This window comes from Seriola dumerili, unplaced genomic scaffold (assembly GCF_002260705.1).
Source record: "Seriola dumerili isolate Sdu_G_001 unplaced genomic scaffold, Sdu_1.0 BDQW01000219.1, whole genome shotgun sequence".
Classification (NCBI taxonomy): Eukaryota; Metazoa; Chordata; class Actinopteri; order Carangiformes; family Carangidae; genus Seriola; species Seriola dumerili.
In genome coordinates, this window is record NW_019174474.1 from 7,388,170 (window position 1) to 7,404,944 (window position 16,775).

A 16,775-nucleotide genomic window follows, 5' to 3' on the forward strand; every position below is an offset into this window, starting at 1 on the left:
GACCCTGCTCCTTCAGTCCTTGGTGTAGGCCCTTCTAGCTAACAGGAGCAGAGGTTTGGTGTTGTTTGTGCTGGTGGTGGTGGGGGTGGGGAGATGAGACTTATATTCGGATTGGTCCATCGGTGGGGGGGTTACTCATTAGTCAGCTTGGTCAACCAGTGAGATTGTCCTTTCCCTCTGGAGTCACAGCTGTTTTTCTCTGGATAAAAGAATTTGACTTTCATCTTTTCTCCACTTCCCAACTACACTTGTTTCACAGAACTTGCTGAACAGGGTCACATGCCATGTCAGTCACGCTGAATGGATAGTCTATGTGTCTCCACAGTGCACCACATCCACACAGTCACATAGTTTGAGGGTGGTTTGCTGCCAGTTATGCTAGTGGTCAAAATCTAAATGTCACTCCTCTTTGGAGTGTCCCTGTAGTTTACTTTGTGAATCTGCACACCATGTGATTACAAGGTCAACGTTCATCAGATGACATCCTCTTCTCACTTGCCCTGTTTTGTGTTTTCCACTGTGGATGATATAAAAAAAAAAACTCAGATTGTGTCTCAAACAAAAGTAGAAATTATTTCCAGCTTCTATACGAGAATGCTGTCAGAGAGTATTAGTGTGACACATTTTTCCACATTTGCCCTGTAATCCATAACATTATTGGATTTGAACTGAAACAATGGGGTTAAGGGGCTGACTGTCAGCTTTAAGGGCATTATCATCCACATCAGAGGAGCTGTGTAGGTGCTGTAATCCTTCTCTCAATTTTAGGTCAGCGAATTGGACAAGTTAAAACAAACTAAAAGCCACATTTAATATTTGGTTGCAAGTAATTTGAAGTCTATGATTTTACAGCTCATAGATGTCACAAGACACTTATTATTTCTCTTGCTGACACTTTGCCAGGCCTGGACTGCAGCCATTTCCACTCCTTGGTCAGTTGCATTGAGTTTTTTTAAGACCATCATACTTCTGCGTTTTCATAAACTTGGAAGAATATACGTCTAAAAAGGCCCATGAGTCCAACACTGTTCATCCAATATGGTTTGAATACAGATTGTATTTGAACCTTTGAACCCGAAAGTCCATTTTAAGTTCACTGTGACTGTTCATTTCAAATCCAATCTGTAGAGACAAAACAAAAAGTGACCTAGTACTTTGTGTGACCCAGTGTGACAGCATCTGTATAGGCTTTGTCTCTGAGTGCTCTGTTGCTTCTTGAGAGAGTGAGTGTGGTCTGGTGAGGAGCTGCCAAACAGACAGAGAGGGGTGACAACCCCTCTCCATCCTGACGTCACTATGCTGGCTCCCACAAACTCCATTTCTATAGAGCCACCAAGGGACTGGCAGTGTTGGGTTGCCAGGTTCAAATCAATTAAGCATCAACCATACAGTCCGTGGCACGAACAGGCACTAAACCTACGTCACTGGTACCTTCCACCTCTTCACTGCTCAGCTAAGGAACAATAAGGTGGAAGTAGTTTGACGTGAAAGCCTGAATAGTCAATCTAGGTATTTGACAAACTAAATACTGTGTGACTGCAGGATTTCAGATCAGTTTCCTTGACGTTTTAATGGATTTAAATGACTAAGTCTAAGATATATTTGATGAAAATTTATTGAAGGGTTTTCCAATACGTAACTTGAATATAGAAATATAGTTCATCAGTGAGTTCATAGAAGTGTTTTTCTTTGCTCTTACTTCTTTCACATTTGTTTGGAGATTCAGTGTCATTTTATGCGATTTTACTAAGCCTGCTTTTAGGCCATTACAGAGACGCCTCATTTTCATAGAAGACTGGAGTTCTTTGATTACAAGACCCTGGCTGCGAGTGAATGAAATGCATTGGGAGAGAGCTGGCGCCATTCCTATAGGAATAAACTATGAGATGTGATGTGTGTGTGTGTGTGTGTGTGTGTGTGCCTGTGTGTGTGTGTGTGTGCCTGTGTGTGTGTGTGTGTGCCTGTGTGTGTGTGTGTGTGCCTGTGTGTGTGTGTGTGTGCCTGTGTGTGTGTGTGTGTGCCTGTGTGTGTGTGTGTGTGCCTGTGTGTGTGTGTGTGTGCCTGTGTGTGTGTGTGTGTGCCTGTGTGTGTGTGTGTGTGCCTGTGTGTGTGTGTGTGTGCCTGTGTGTGTGTGTGTGTGCCTGTGTGTGTGTGTGTGTGCCTGTGTGTGTGTGTGTGTGCCTGTGTGTGTGTGTGTGTGCCTGTGTGTGTGTGTGTGTGCCTGTGTGTGTGTGTGTGTGCCTGTGTGTGTGTGTGTGTGCCTGTGTGTGTGTGTGTGTGCCTGTGTGTGTGTGTGTGTGCCTGTGTGTGTGTGTGTGTGCCTGTGTGTGTGTGTGTGTGCCTGTGTGTGTGTGTGTGTGCCTGTGTGTGTGTGTGTGTGCCTGTGTGTGTGTGTGTGTGCCTGTGTGTGTGTGTGTGTGCCTGTGTGTGTGTGTGTGTGCCTGTGTGTGTGTGTGTGTGCCTGTGTGTGTGTGTGTGTGCCTGTGTGTGTGTGTGTGTGCCTGTGTGTGTGTGTGTGTGCCTGTGTGTGTGTGTGTGTGCCTGTGTGTGTGTGTGTGTGCCTGTGTGTGTGTGTGTGTGCCTGTGTGTGTGTGTGTGTGCCTGTGTGTGTGTGTGTGTGCCTGTGTGTGTGTGTGTGTGCCTGTGTGTGTGTGTGTGTGCCTGTGTGTGTGTGTGTGTGCCTGTGTGTGTGTGTGTGTGCCTGTGTGTGTGTGTGTGTGCCTGTGTGTGTGTGTGTGTGCCTGTGTGTGTGTGTGTGTGCCTGTGTGTGTGTGTGTGTGCCTGTGTGTGTGTGTGTGTGCCTGTGTGTGTGTGTGTGTGCCTGTGTGTGTGTGTGTGTGCCTGTGTGTGTGTGTGTGTGCCTGTGTGTGTGTGTGTGTGCCTGTGTGTGTGTGTGTGTGCCTGTGTGTGTGTGTGTGTGCCTGTGTGTGTGTGTGTGTGCCTGTGTGTGTGTGTGTGTGCCTGTGTGTGTGTGTGTGTGCCTGTGTGTGTGTGTGTGTGCCTGTGTGTGTGTGTGTGTGTCTGTGTGTGTGTGTGTAAAAGAATGGGAGATATAAAAAAAAGCAGACAACCAGAGAAGGCAAGAGAAAGGCAGAAAAAGGAATAGCGACAGTCTAAATGAGTTTCCACAGGGTTAAAGGCTGTTGAAAGCGCATTTTCCACCTCAGCCAGACAAAAGAGTGCANTGTGTGTGTGTGTGTGTGTGTGTGTGTGTGTGTGTGTGTGTGTAAAAGAATGGGAGATACAAAAAAAAGCAGACAACCAGAGAAGGCAAGAGAAAGGCAGAAAAAGGAATAGCGACAGTCTAAATGAGTTTCCACAGGGTTAAAGGCTGTTGAAAGCGCATTTTCCACCTCAGCCAGACAAAAGAGTGCAGCAGTTACTAGAACAGAGCTCTCTGTTGTCCTCCAGCTCTTTCTGCCTTAATGGCACTTTATCTGCTGAGGGCCAACAGCTTCTGTAGAAACACAAAACACCAAACAGTTATAAATATCAGGTGACATTTTGAACGCGGTATCTTTTGATTCTAGGAAACAACAAAAACAAAAGGACACAAAGGACTTTATGTTGAAGTTGCATTGCAATTGCATTTATTTCTCCAATAGATATTCACATTCATAGCAGTTTCACTACAGCAAAGAAACTATTTTGTCTCTACAGTCATGAAAGAAAGAAATCACAAAGTGAAAATCAAGGACAACAAAGTAAAAGTATATCAGAGAATTTTAAAAAATTGTTCATAAAATGAAGTCAAATGATGCATTGTAATGGGCCTTCAATAAAGAAAATCAAAAGTGATTTATGGAAAACAAACCCAGCTTTTCCCGTAGTGACAGGCAAAAAAAAAAAAACACGTCTTGGGCTGCTTTTCTGAAAATAAAATGATAACACTTTTTAAGAGGTTTGTAACACTTCAAGAGCAATTAATGCCTTTTAAAGAAAAATGCTTATTCTCCATCACGCCTTCATGTGCCACTTTCTTGTGCTCAATCCATCAACATCAAAATGTTCTGTTTTCTTCTGTTTTATCTCTTAAAGAAAGAAAAAAATAAAAGAAATGTGAGCATATACTTGAAAGAATACAGTACATAACAATCCTTTAGTTTTAAACACTATAGCTGCTAGTTTTAAGTAGACATTGACTGGCCTTACTCTCGGTTCAGAAAAGTGCAGCACACAGTAGGTTCAGGTTAATAACATCATACTGATGTTGGAGAACTGTCAGCCGTAGTAATAAAAACACCTGGGTGTGTAGTGTGCACTTTTCCATCACTGTAGATAAGTGTCGTTGTGGAGGATTCATTTCAGCCTACTTATCATGCATGAGTAAAGATATACAGACTTTACAGCTCTATGTTTTGGAGGTCACCAGCTGTATGATAATGGGTACAGCACATTAACAGCAAAGGTTTCAAATCAAAGATCACAAGGAACTACAGCAAAAAAAGAAAGAGAGAGAAAACTTCAACTCAAAGAAAAGTGCCAACTTACTCCGAGGGACCGAACCACGGGCCCTCTCTCTACTTCAACAGCTACTGCCTTCCAGCTCATTACTCAAACCATGTCGGCCTCCCACAGCTCTCTCAGGTCCCCTTTGTCTGCATGCACAAAGCTCAGAACAACAGGGCTGTTGACAGGCGGAGGTAAAGTGATGCGCCTGCTGGCCCGCCATCTGTAGGGGGACGGGATGGCAGCAAACGGAAGGGGAGGCTTCCCTCGTGTGTCACATTTCACCTCCTCACCTAATTCCAGCTACAGTATCGCTCAACAATAACGTCCTTCCTAAGTGGAAGGCCAAAAACCCTCCTGCACCTGTCCCCTGCAAAACAAAAGGTTGTTTGATACATGAGACGACTCGAATGCTAACAAGTTCCACTCAGTGAAATTAGTTCAGTTTTCTGTTATACTTTGATCTCAGGTTATCGGTGCCTAAGTCAAGTAAGAATAGAAACAATAGAGGAGAAACTGTGAATATTTAAAACAAAATCCACCACACAGGCTTAATAACTGCTTTACGGGGGAACACTGATCTCTCGTTCTCAGAAAAGCAACTTCACTTTACAAAGTCATGGACATTTCCCAAAGTGTGGGCTGGCCAGCAAAAATAATCTCCGAAATACTTCAAAGTAAAGCCTGTCTTTTGGCGTGTAGCCACTGGACCACAGGAACAAAAATCAGGCGGCTTTATGTGGCAGAGGACAAAGACAGTAGTGCTTACATAAATTGCCCACATAGTTAGGATGAGTAAGACTGCTTGACTCAATCTCGTCATCCCCTCGCGGTTTTACTTTAGGCTCATGTTAACCAGCGTCTCTCCTTGAACTCCTTGTACTAAACCCTGATTTAAGACAGAGCAAACAGACAAATGTGTGTCTGCTAGCGATTCTCAGTGGATGTCTATCTGAACAAAGGCTTATATTAACTGTTAACATGTTTCTGCCGGTGAGGTGGAGGAGATGAGAAGACGGTGAACACTGACGAGCAGGACTTTGCCTTGCAATGCTGGGAAGACGAATTAAAACATGGGACAGAAAATGAGTTGTCACACAGACGGATTGATGAACCACTTCTGACTGACAAAGCAGAAAGATTGACCTGACACGCATGCTGACAGGCTGAAAGGAGATTGAGGAACTATCTGGCAAAGCAGCAACCGCTTGGTCTGAGAGTCTTTCCTGGTCAAGCTAAGCTAAGACTGTGTTGCTGTTTGAAAAAAAAAAAAAACCTTGATGAGTGTCAACACCATTGTCTGCCTGCAGATCTGTCAAGGTGGCTGATGTGATGCATAAATACATTTTGATTTGTGTGTGTTTTTTTTGTGCGTATGTGGGTGCGCTTCCGACAGCTCCAGGGGTCATCGATCCAGCAGAAGGAACCCATAACATGGGTCTGTTTCTTCTTCATGCCTGTATGTTTTATATACAGCACGGTATATGGGACATGTATAGGTGTGTGTGGACTGAACTATTAAACAACAGAACCCGTCCCTTTGTTGTTTATTGTTAGTGGGTAATACTTTCAGTTCCTATTAAATTGATTTTCTTTCCAATATATATAAACTGATGGTTTTAATTAGTGGTATTAATCCGAAAGTGACACATACAACATGTAATACAGTCAAGAGGAGGCATGTTCAGCTGTGGACATCCCACAATTTGAAGCTACCCGATCAAAACTTAGTCATCCTTTAAAGTCATCCTTTGATGACTTTAACACGCGAGTATTCAGGGGACGTTATAAAACACATGAAGAGGTGAGGGGTATGAGGACAGGTTTAAGAGCCTTGTGAGAATACATTAAAGATATCCAATAGTGTATCTACTCCATATAAACTATGATGGTTCACAGCATTCCTGGCCTTGAGTTGGTTTTGACTGGTCATAAATATACACAGACGTTCACTCAACATCTAAGACAAAGGAGATACACACGCTCTCTCACAGGCACACTGAAAACATGCATATACAACATGAAAGAGTTATAGAATACCTCTTAAATATTCAGTAAGACACTTCATTCTAACTTGAAATGTCTGAAGAGACCAAAACAAATGAAAGGTGAGACGGGTGTGAATGTGTGATAGATGAAAGACAAAATATCAGACAGCCCGTCTGGGATTACCTGAGGTGGATTTTGCAGGATTAAAGCTGATGAAGTGTCCTGTTAGAAGGAATTATTGGGAATAATGGGATAACTATTCCCTCACATGAGAAGCCAGTTCCCCTCATGTCCCTTTTTTCTTTCAGTCAGGCTGCATGTTGGTGTGTTTGTGTGTGCGTCAGTATGAGTGAGTGAATGCCCTCTGAGGATAAGACACCCACACACACGCACATGCACACTGAGTTGATAAACAAAAAGATTCCAACCAGTTACATAGCCCTTTCGTTTCAGTCTCCATAACATGGTTCCAGGCCAATGACAACATGGGTCGGCTGATGTAGTCCAGCAGCGAGAACCCCATGAACTTTTCCTAATAACGAAACCAGCGGGAGCTGTAGGTGTCAGGTGTGTGTGAACATGTTGACATTTGCACCAGCATTTCTTAAAAAACTGCAGGCAGGCAAAACACTGCCGGTAGTTCACACTGAAAGGAGAAGCAGCTGCACTATACAGCATGTTATAATGTGTTCAGTGGTTAGCTATGGCTGCAGTGTTTGCTGTGTTCTCTTTGTGACAGCGGGACAGTGTCAATAAAATCTCAGCAGGAAGAATTGAGCTTCCACAAACAACCTCCACCTCCTCCAACTCCCATTGAAGCTACAATACGCAATTGCTGCTGCTTTCACGCACCCCAACCCCCGCGAACCCACCCCACCCCCTTGCCTTTCCACCTCATTGCCTTATTTTTGTCTCTGTCATTCTTCTCCTGCACATCTAGTAATTTAAGGACATCCTAATAGCAAAATTAATCATCCAGAGAGACTGGTTGTTGATTTGCTACAAATGTTAAATAGCGGCGTGAACAAAGGCAGTGTGGTTGTTGTTAATGAAATGAAAGGGACTGCAGATAACAAAACAGGTGTGGATATGCTCCAAACTGTAGGAATAGCACCCTTAATTTAGGGAAACACACAACAACAGAGACCAAACATGGGCAAGTCAGTAAGAGAAAAAAAACCTCCCTTTTTAACAAGGTCTCAGGCAACAAAACAAACGACAAAAATAAGATGTTAAAATGTGTTATTGGACCATATAAAATAGATGTGTGTGTTGTGTGTTGTCAGTGTGGTGACTGTGTGTGATGGGACTGTGTGGAAAGCGAGGTAAGAATGTTAATCAAACACACGTAAATGCGTACACACACGCATGCACGCATGCACACACACACACACACACACACACACACACACACTTACACACATAAAATCGCTCTCACACACACACACACTCCTTGAAGGTCCCCAGTGACATGCTCCCCTTAAATCAAAACGTAACAGTTAAAAGTAAAGTAATATTCTATATATATAGCAGGTTAATATTACTACTCTTGTCTCCATGGTAACTAGGTTGAGAGACAGCCATTCTAGGATCAGAGGAAGCAGGTAGGACTGTTGTCGGGAGAGGCTGAAGATAATACTACCGTATCTTCGTGGCAAGAAGACAGGTGTGAGACTACCATACTAGTGGGTGATAGCCATGTAATGGCTGTAGTGGACCAGTCGCCATGGTAACAACAGTGTGGGAGCGCCACACTGAGATGAGGGCTGAGGGCTGGGGATCTGGCAGTGAGATGTGTCCATAATCACTCAGGGCTGGAGGGGGATTGGCTGCCACCTTTCCAGCCTCGTGGCCAGTCGCTGTGGGGGCCGCGGTACCTCATGTTCTCTTCCTGGCCACCTCCACGTCCTGGCACTCAACAGCCGATAGCGCTATCAACATCTGGGCAGCATAGTAGGTGGCCATGATGATGGCGCGCGAATGGGGCACAGGGAAGCAGAACTTGTTGACGGCGATGGTGAGGTCGGAGACCATGAAGAGTACAGCGCCCAGGCAGGCGGACAGCTTGGTCCAGGTCCACAGGTCATTGGCCAGCTGCAGGCCTGCGATGGCCCTCCAGCCCATGAAGCCAATCAGAGCGATGTAGACGGCCACCAGGTAGGTAAAGGGGCCAGACAGGTAGGGGTACAGCAGGACGTAGCTCAGACAGGACACAGCAGTGATCACAAGGCCAGCACGCATGTTTAGGGGTTTCATCCCAAAGGCAGATGAGTAGAGGATGTGGGTGATGGCAAACATCAGAAGGCCTGTAACACATTACATATGTATATATAAATGTTTTAAATCTAAATACAGTCATACAAAGTGGTATCCTAGCTTGTGCAAAAATCATGAACTAAAGCTTGAAGCATTACCCCTGATGTAATGATAAGTAGCTCATCTAATTCATAAGGATCATTTCGGTTTATTACAACTGGGCTCTTTTAATTGGCCAGTTTTTTTTATTGGTTAAATTGTCTGAGACCTCGGAACACAGTGATATTACAACAACATGTTGCAACATGTCCAACGGGGAAAAAAACATTAGCAGTCGCATGATCAAACAATTTGTAAACAAGCCAATGGTTTCATTGAGTTGGGTACAAGGTTTTTAGATAATTTGGATTCCTAAAAACTCATTTCGCTGGAAAACTTGTGTTTACTGCAGGAAATATGGGAATACAAAGTTAAAGCAGGAATTATATAAATCATGATGGATATTCAAAACGGACAGTATGGGTGACAAGTCTACTGTTTGCCTTCACTTTCTTTTCCCAAACATGGAGGTTTGTTTAAAACCTGTATTACGGCACTGTCCTGTTGAACTTCTGTTACCAATACCAATGATGGCCAATACTGCAAAAATAAGTCCCAAGTTGAAATAAACCAGGATTAGCCCTTAAAATTAGGTATGAAGGTAGTCCTGTAGAGAAAAACAATTACTACTAAGTGACTCAGTGTATAAAGTTTCTCCGCACCGTGGACAAAGTAGCCCTGCTCCTGCCAGATGAGAAAGGCATCACCGAGAGCAGAGAAGATGAGTCCAGCCAAGATCTTGCGGGCATTGGAGTGAGCACCTAGGAAGCTGAATCCGTGTGCCAGTAAAAAAACCCACAGGCAGAAGATGGGCAGACATTTGATCAGGGCGCTGAACCAGGATGGGCTGGAGGTGGGCAGCCACAGGACAAAGTATACACATGTTGCCTTGAAGAATGGCACCAGTTTAGGGCCTTCACTCTTGACCTGAAAGCAGATTAAATATTTACATTATAAGCTGAGTCATGGTGAGTTGCATTTGCATGAGGTTATTTTATTAAGTGAGTCAGAACAATGTAATATTATTGTCTGAAACTAGGTTTATAAAAAGGGATTTTATCTCAAGGCAGAAGCCATGACATGCATCACAGGAAGCAAAAACCTCATAAGAGTCAGCACTGTTTCTGAGGGACACTATCTCACGCTTTATTTAAAAGAGGGAACATAGGCCGTAAAGCTTAAGTACTTCTCCTTATTTGGGGTAATGGTTTGAGTTTGGACAGGAACACTCATCAAGCTTGCTTTCTGTGGTCACTAGTTTACATCACTATGTCAGACATGCATGTGTTTTGTGGCTGAAGCAACAGAAACAGAAACAGCAAGCAGAAAGGGAAATGCAAAAAGCTTTGACGCAGTTTCTTTGACTTCCAGTAACCTTTCCTTTTCTTCTTTTTTGACCCTCTCTACCATCCTTTTTTTTCTCCTCTCTTCCCCTTCTTCACATTCTTCTCTTTATTCTTCTCTACTTTTGATGAGTGCGTAGCATATTCAAGACTCCAGTTCTTCCACCCTACTGTGTTACAAGTCATATTTCTTTCTATCTAAATAGATGAGGCCTAACAGGGTCACAAAAAAGCACAAAGAGAAAGCTGGGAGGAGGTTTTCACAACACCTCAGGAATGATCACCCACCTATGGTTCTGAGAATCAATCTCTAGGTTTATGGCAGAGGTCCTCAGGGATTAAAGAGAGACAAGAAAGGAGAGGCTGAGTTGGAAGGGAACAAAACTGAGTGAGGGTTCACTAGAGCTGAGATCACTGGAGGAGAGTTGAGGAGGATACGAGCAGGGCGGGGAGAAGAGGACGAAGAAGGGGTCATAGTGCAACAGGACAAGGGTTGAAAAGACTGGGCGAGAGCTGCTATTTGATATCCCATATGACTATTTTTCAGTGACCATTTTGCATCACTCCACAAATATTCTATGGTATAGTAAAAAGATGCCAACAAAATTTCTTATTGCAATGTTCACGAAAGGATAATTAAGTAGGGCAGAAGAAAGGAAGCAGGAGGAAACATGGGGAAGTGAGGCTTCAGTGTATGTGTGTGTGTGTGTGTGTGGTGGGGGGGGGGGGTATGGGGCAGTGAGTGACATGGGGCATTCACATGACAGCTGGATTTAGGAGTGGACAAGTGAGTAGGGGAGAGAGGGGAGAGGTGAGAGAGGAGGTGGAAGAAAGTGAGGGGTCACTCTAGTTCATATGGTTTATGCTCCTGGAGGGGGAGGGGGAAGTGGAGGCCCTTGATTGCACAACTGCTCAATAAAATAGCAGACCAAATTACAGTACAGGATCAGGCACGGTGTCTGCGCAATCTCAAACCTGCCCCAGTTTACGTGATATGACTAACACACACAGCAGGAAAACAATAGAGATTTCACACGCAAGATCACACATCACACGTGTGTTCAGACAAAAACACACACAAGCCTATGTGATTTAAGCATCATCTTCATCTTCATCTAACAAAAGTGGCCATGAGGCGGCCATTACTAAGCCAGCAGGATGCTAAATAGTTCATTTGTGCGTTCCTCTCACAACTAGTGTGAAGCACCATTTCTCTAAAGAAGTCTATTGGAAAGCCACAATGCACTCAAAAATTGCTGTCTACACTCCTGACCAAACTAAAAAGTGAGCGACAACTGTATACTGGCTCTTTGAGTCATTAAGATCTGACTGCATATGAGTATATGACGCTCTAAAATGACTCAGGATTGGCTAAGAATACAGACATCCTGTTGCTTTATGTGCTTTCACGTTCAGTCAGATCTTCCACTGTGGGTTTGGTACATGTTCAGAACCAAAAAGATGACATTTTATTTTCAACTACACTCCCAAACTAAGGAATGTCATCTCCAAATATATCAGGGATTTTGTTGAAGGCTTTTTAAACAGTTTTGGCAGCTTTTCGGTGTCTTAACTAAAATATTATCCTAAAACTACTGATGTTACTTTGCTTCTCTATATTGTAAAGCATTTTTAGATGGATTCTTTACATAAAGGGTGCTACACAACACAAGCTGTGACAATGGCTTATTTCTAACATACTCCATTTGTACATATCTGTGAATTTTCATTTTCTCATTTACTGTATCTTATACAACTAAGATCAGTCTCAGTCTTTTTCCTCTTAAGTTTGACCTTCCAACCAAAGTGGCAGATCAATAACAGGTTTGCCGCCATCACTTGAGCCCAGTGTCTGGGCTGCCAAGATTGAGATAAGTAGCAAAATAAGATGGTATAATGTTGCTATTCTTACTTATACTCAAAATATCTTTTGTCTCTTACAGATCCAAGTAGCACAAGAGGAATTTTTTCCACTAAAGAAAAAAACTTCCACTACACTTTGTATAGTGTGAACTAATGCACCCAAGTTCTCTACGTGATGTACTTTACCTGGCCTTCATAGGACAAATTGTGACATACAGTATATAAAGATTACAGCAACTGTTATGACAAAAATGTGTGTGTGGTGAGTCTATCTATCCCATTAAGGCCAAATGGGGGCCAAGCACAAGAGAAAACCCTGGCAGCAGTCCCAGATGAGCCAATATCATAACGTTCTCTGTCAGGCCACTAGTGGCTACTTAAGCACAGGACACAAGAAAACATAATACAACACATTTCTGTTGTGCCATTGGGATTCAAGCATGGCTCCTGGCATCATTACAGAGACAGGGCCTATCTATCCTTTAATAAAGTGCAGCAAAAGAACGCTTTGCCTGAGATTTGCAGGCCGAGGCTTGATGACATTTAGACTCAATGATCCATGATCACAAACAGTTTGATTATTATATGTGGGGAAAAAACACTCAAAGGATATGTGGATCATCAGAGTCTAGTGAGAGGTTAAAACAGTGAATACATGGATTCCAGAGAGGTAGGTGGTAGGAAGTCAGAGATTCCCATAACCTTTTGTTCTATTCATGTGGCGTTTGAGCCATACTTTGCAGTTTCCCTTTCCATTGTTTTTCATGTAAACTTATTGCATCTACACAATAAGGTCGGGGCTACTAGGAGGGAGGCAGAGAGCCTAAAACTGCACGGGGAAACACTTACACAACAAAGCCTAGAAAAGCTACCCTTTCAAATCTTCCTAGAAATGTTTACCTCACTGTAACATCACCTGGACTGAAATATCCATCAGTGGTAAAATTAGTTATTATAGTTTTTGTCATAATGCCTACCCTTACTGATGTAATATCTGGTATAATTGTTCTTCTCTAATACATGGTTCCCTATCCCATTAAATTAAAAAGTGATTGCATCAAATGTTTCCATCAAGAAGGTGTAATTGCCTGCTGAAATTCATGAACAGCTCTATAGTGGCTGTAATGGTTTTATTTCTCTGAGGCTCAGTCCAGCTCTCCCATTCAATGTCTTGTATCTAAATGAGATTGCTGTGGTCTTGCGGGACAGTACTGTCTCAGCTGTAACCTACTCATCAGTTTGTCTGCGGAGACACTGAGGAGGACGTTAGCAACAGCTCTGAGCCCCGTGTGACAGTCAGCTGTCGCCAGCAATAAAGTACACAACATACTGCCTCATTTGGGAGGCAAACGAAATGAATCATTGTGTTATCATATCGCTGTCTGAATGATCATAATCTAAATACAGGCTGTTTGCGAAGGTGCTGTAGCACATACAGCTGACTGGCTGTAAACACCTGCCTCTTTCCCCAGTTAAAGAATAATATAGTTAATGATTGACTGTATTTGCATGGTTACTAACAAGCAATAGGTTGTTTTGGTGGAATTAACGTGATCAAATGACCTCCTTTTCCATAGAGTATCAAACACAATGGTATCAAACAAACAACTCTTGCAAGTCAGTTATTTCGAAACGCAGAAATGCAGTGTTCCTTTAGCTGTGTTAAACTACAAATCTTCATAAATCATGCTTAATTACTTCAAAAATGTTAGCTATCTTTCAGTATTAGGGGAAAAAACTGCTAAATGAGTGAGGAATAACATTAGATGGTTACCGATTTCCAACCTTTCTTAACTGGTTAAACTGTCAGCAACTTATTTGAGCCAGAACTACTCTTGTAGCTGCAGTCCATGGAGGAACAAGCAGCTGTTAGCCACTACTGCTTCTACAGCAACTATCAACCAACAACAAATCACTGCAATGAAGCATTGAATAACATCCAGCCAGGATGAAATCTATTCAACCATTCTGGGTCATCCTAGAGCTGAGTGTCAGAAAAATGATAAAGGGAAACATATTAAAGACCTGTAAACTCTTGTGTCCTTAATTTGGCAGAGGGGAACTGTAACATAAGTATGGTCCTGGCAGGGACAGCTGGCATGTGAGTCAGATGACAATGTTATTTCTATGCAGCATCACACACAACTCTGTTTTCCTTCCATCTTACAGCTGCTTTCTCTACAAGGATAACTTGAGGTCAATGGCAGACAAGCCATATGTTACAGCGCAGTACAATAAATGCAGTTTTTTTACACAATAAAACCTTTGTAACATGATCTATGCTCAGTTTTATATAAATGCTTAGGTTTTGAAGTAAGTAAGTAATAATACAGAGTTCAGCAAAAACATGGCCATGGGACAATGGCTAATTGCCAGATGCCTCTACAACTGTATGAATACAGATAGTATGTGATGGTCTGACACTGTATGTGCATTGAGGGGCTAATTCTATAACATCTGTAAAGGAGAAAAGTTGTTAAATTCCCTTAAGAGCACAACAGTCTGTCCACCAGATGGCATGGAATGTGGCAACATTTATCAACACCTTTAGAGAGAGAAATAATAAAAACAAGGCATAAATACAGCTGCATTTTATGGAAATGTAATAATAGATTTAAAGCAGCCTCTAATGGGATAATGATCACTTTTCACAGTGTATTTTATCACTGAGCAGAGTAAGAGTGTACGTACTCTAAAGCCACTGATAGTTTGTTGTTATAACAATGCACCTTTGGAAATCTAAAATCTAAACAGAGAATAAAATAGGCTACTCTGAGACCAATGCATACAATAAATAAAGAAAATCAAAAAAGAAAATGATGACAATTAATTGCTTTTTGTTAATGGTTAGTGTGATGTTTCATGATAATTGCAAAGTAGATGTCTTTGCTTGGCCATTATTTTCTTTAAACTGGCTGGAGAAATGTGTGTCCTATTATACCACGTTTTGCACTGTTGCTTATACATTCCCTTACACCTTAATTTATAGAGGACTTTATAGTTAGGCAACCCCAGGACCTGCACAGCATCTTCATCGCTAAGGCAACCAGTTTGCGTGGCAAGCATTTCTCCACACTACCTCCTCTCACAGCAGTCACACAGGTTACACATGAGGATTTACTACAGGCCAGGTTACACCACACCATCCGTCATGGCCCCTGCAAATGGGGTAAAATTTCATAGCAACTCTGTCAAAGTAAGAGTATGCCAGGGCTGGTTAAATTATTCATGTATAGCTGTGATATTTTTTCGTCAAGATGGTCAATTTCCTCCAATTGCTTTTAAGTCAATTATAGAGCTCATGTATAGGCTAAACAATAGGGTCTATGTAAAACACAGTGACAGCACAGGAGATGAAAAGCAAGCCAGCCACAGCAGAGCGCTCGGCGCATGCGTGTCTAGAGGGTACAGGAAAGAAAAAAAACACACACAAAAAAAGGCCGTCACATGACAGGTTTTCTTTTTGTCATGAGCTTCTTTGGAAATCTGTGGAAACATCTTTCTGTACGTGGAATGTCGAGATGGAAGAGCGTGAGCTGTCGCCGTTAAAAGGTGCCGACACGTCAAGGAAACAGCTACACTGAACATAAAAGTTCCTGCTAGCTGCCCCCCACCCCCTCGCCACAACACATAGACTTCAAATGCACAGTATGAAATAATGAGGCAAACGAGACACTGACAGCGGCGTGGGTGTCCAAGGGCACCTGGCTGGACATTTTCAGTTGAACAGACAGTCTTAGTTACTGATAATTACATTATCAGCTAAGGAGCATGCGCTGGCCTTCGGAGACAAAGTATGAATGCTATATGCTATAAATAATGACGAAAATAAAACATTAAACGCTGAATTAGCAACTCAAGGCAGTCGGTTCTGAACATATAATGACAGAAACATTAGCAAGGATAGATATTTTTCTCTTCGGAAGTATTGTTATCATGTAGCTAAACTAGCAACCAATGTTTTAATGTGAAAAATATCAACGCTCGTTTGAAGCTGATACTCACCACTGTTACCGGAGAAACCATATCTCCCTCGGTGCTGTAGATATCGGTGATGAGAGATATAGATATTAACTAAATTCGGTTTAGGTCCCTCTGTGTATAATCTACTGAGTGAGAGATGCCGATTGTTTTTGTCTTTGCTCTGGTGGGCGGGCCGACGTCCAGCAGGAGGTGAGAAGACAAACGTTTCGTGGGCAGGACTTCCGCTTTTGACCAATAGGAGCAGAGAGTGGTCGTGGTGGGGGGCGTGCCAAAACATCGGGGACGCCCGGATAGGAGGAGTCAGCCTGCTGTTTACATATCGGAGCAGATGGCCTTTATTTACATTTTACAGAAATGGAGCTTGTTGGCAACATTTGTGCCGAGCTTATATTTTTATTGTGCGACGACAGTCATGTGTTAGTGGCTCAGATCATGCGTTAAAAATCAACCACAAAGCCTCACAAACATCCCTCTAAGTATCCATATCTCCATAGCCTAAATGTTGCTCTAATGATTGGGCTCTATTATCAGGCTAATACAGAGTATGGATGTTTAGTCTGATTTCCCTTCAGTTTGAGTTACTCATCTACATCAGTGTTATGGATATTAGAGCTCTCCACTCTGCTTGTCTCAGATCAGGCCTGACCACATGTTTTTACATTAAGAGCCTCCAATAAGGCCACAGATACCTCAAAAACCCTAATGATAGGCAATTGATAATGCTTCTCAAAACCAATAGTGGTATTTAAAAGATATGTTTACACTGAACCAAATATACTTTTGTAGTCTAAT

General features: G+C 42.6%; 1 protein-coding gene across 2 annotated transcripts; it reads right to left on the reverse strand.

Moving 5' to 3' along the window:
* Positions 1-3,580: 3,580 nt before the first annotated feature.
* Positions 3,581-16,118, reverse strand: tmem86a (transmembrane protein 86A). 2 transcript variants are annotated; one of them, XM_022754697.1, is made up of 4 exons: positions 16,005-16,118; positions 9,456-9,720; positions 8,316-8,744; positions 3,581-4,031 (listed from the first exon to the last, which is right to left on the reverse strand). In XM_022754697.1, the coding sequence occupies exons 1-3, from the start codon at positions 16,023-16,025 to the stop codon at positions 8,317-8,319; spliced, it is 714 nt and encodes a 237-aa protein (XP_022610418.1). In that variant the 5' UTR covers positions 16,026-16,118; the 3' UTR covers positions 3,581-4,031; position 8,316. The 2 variants fall into 2 exon arrangements, 1 of the variants encoding a protein (XP_022610418.1); XR_002665377.1 differs by lacking the exons at positions 8,316-8,744; positions 9,456-9,720; positions 16,005-16,118 and adding an exon at positions 4,492-7,271.
* Between the last annotated feature and the right edge of the window lie 657 nt (positions 16,119-16,775).

What these genes read in the sequence shown, in the direction of transcription:
- tmem86a (XM_022754697.1), bottom strand. Translation starts at nt 16,025, where the DNA reads ATGGTTTCTCCGGTAACAGTG. An exon ending in TGGTTTCTCCGGTAACAGTG is followed by an intron (nt 9,721 to 16,004) that starts GTGAGTATCAGC and finishes ATCTGCTTTCAG; the next exon opens with GTCAAGAGTGAAGGCCCTAA. An exon ending in GCAGGGCTACTTTGTCCACG is followed by an intron (nt 8,745 to 9,455) that starts GTGCGGAGAAAC and finishes AATGTGTTACAG; the next exon opens with GCCTTCTGATGTTTGCCATC.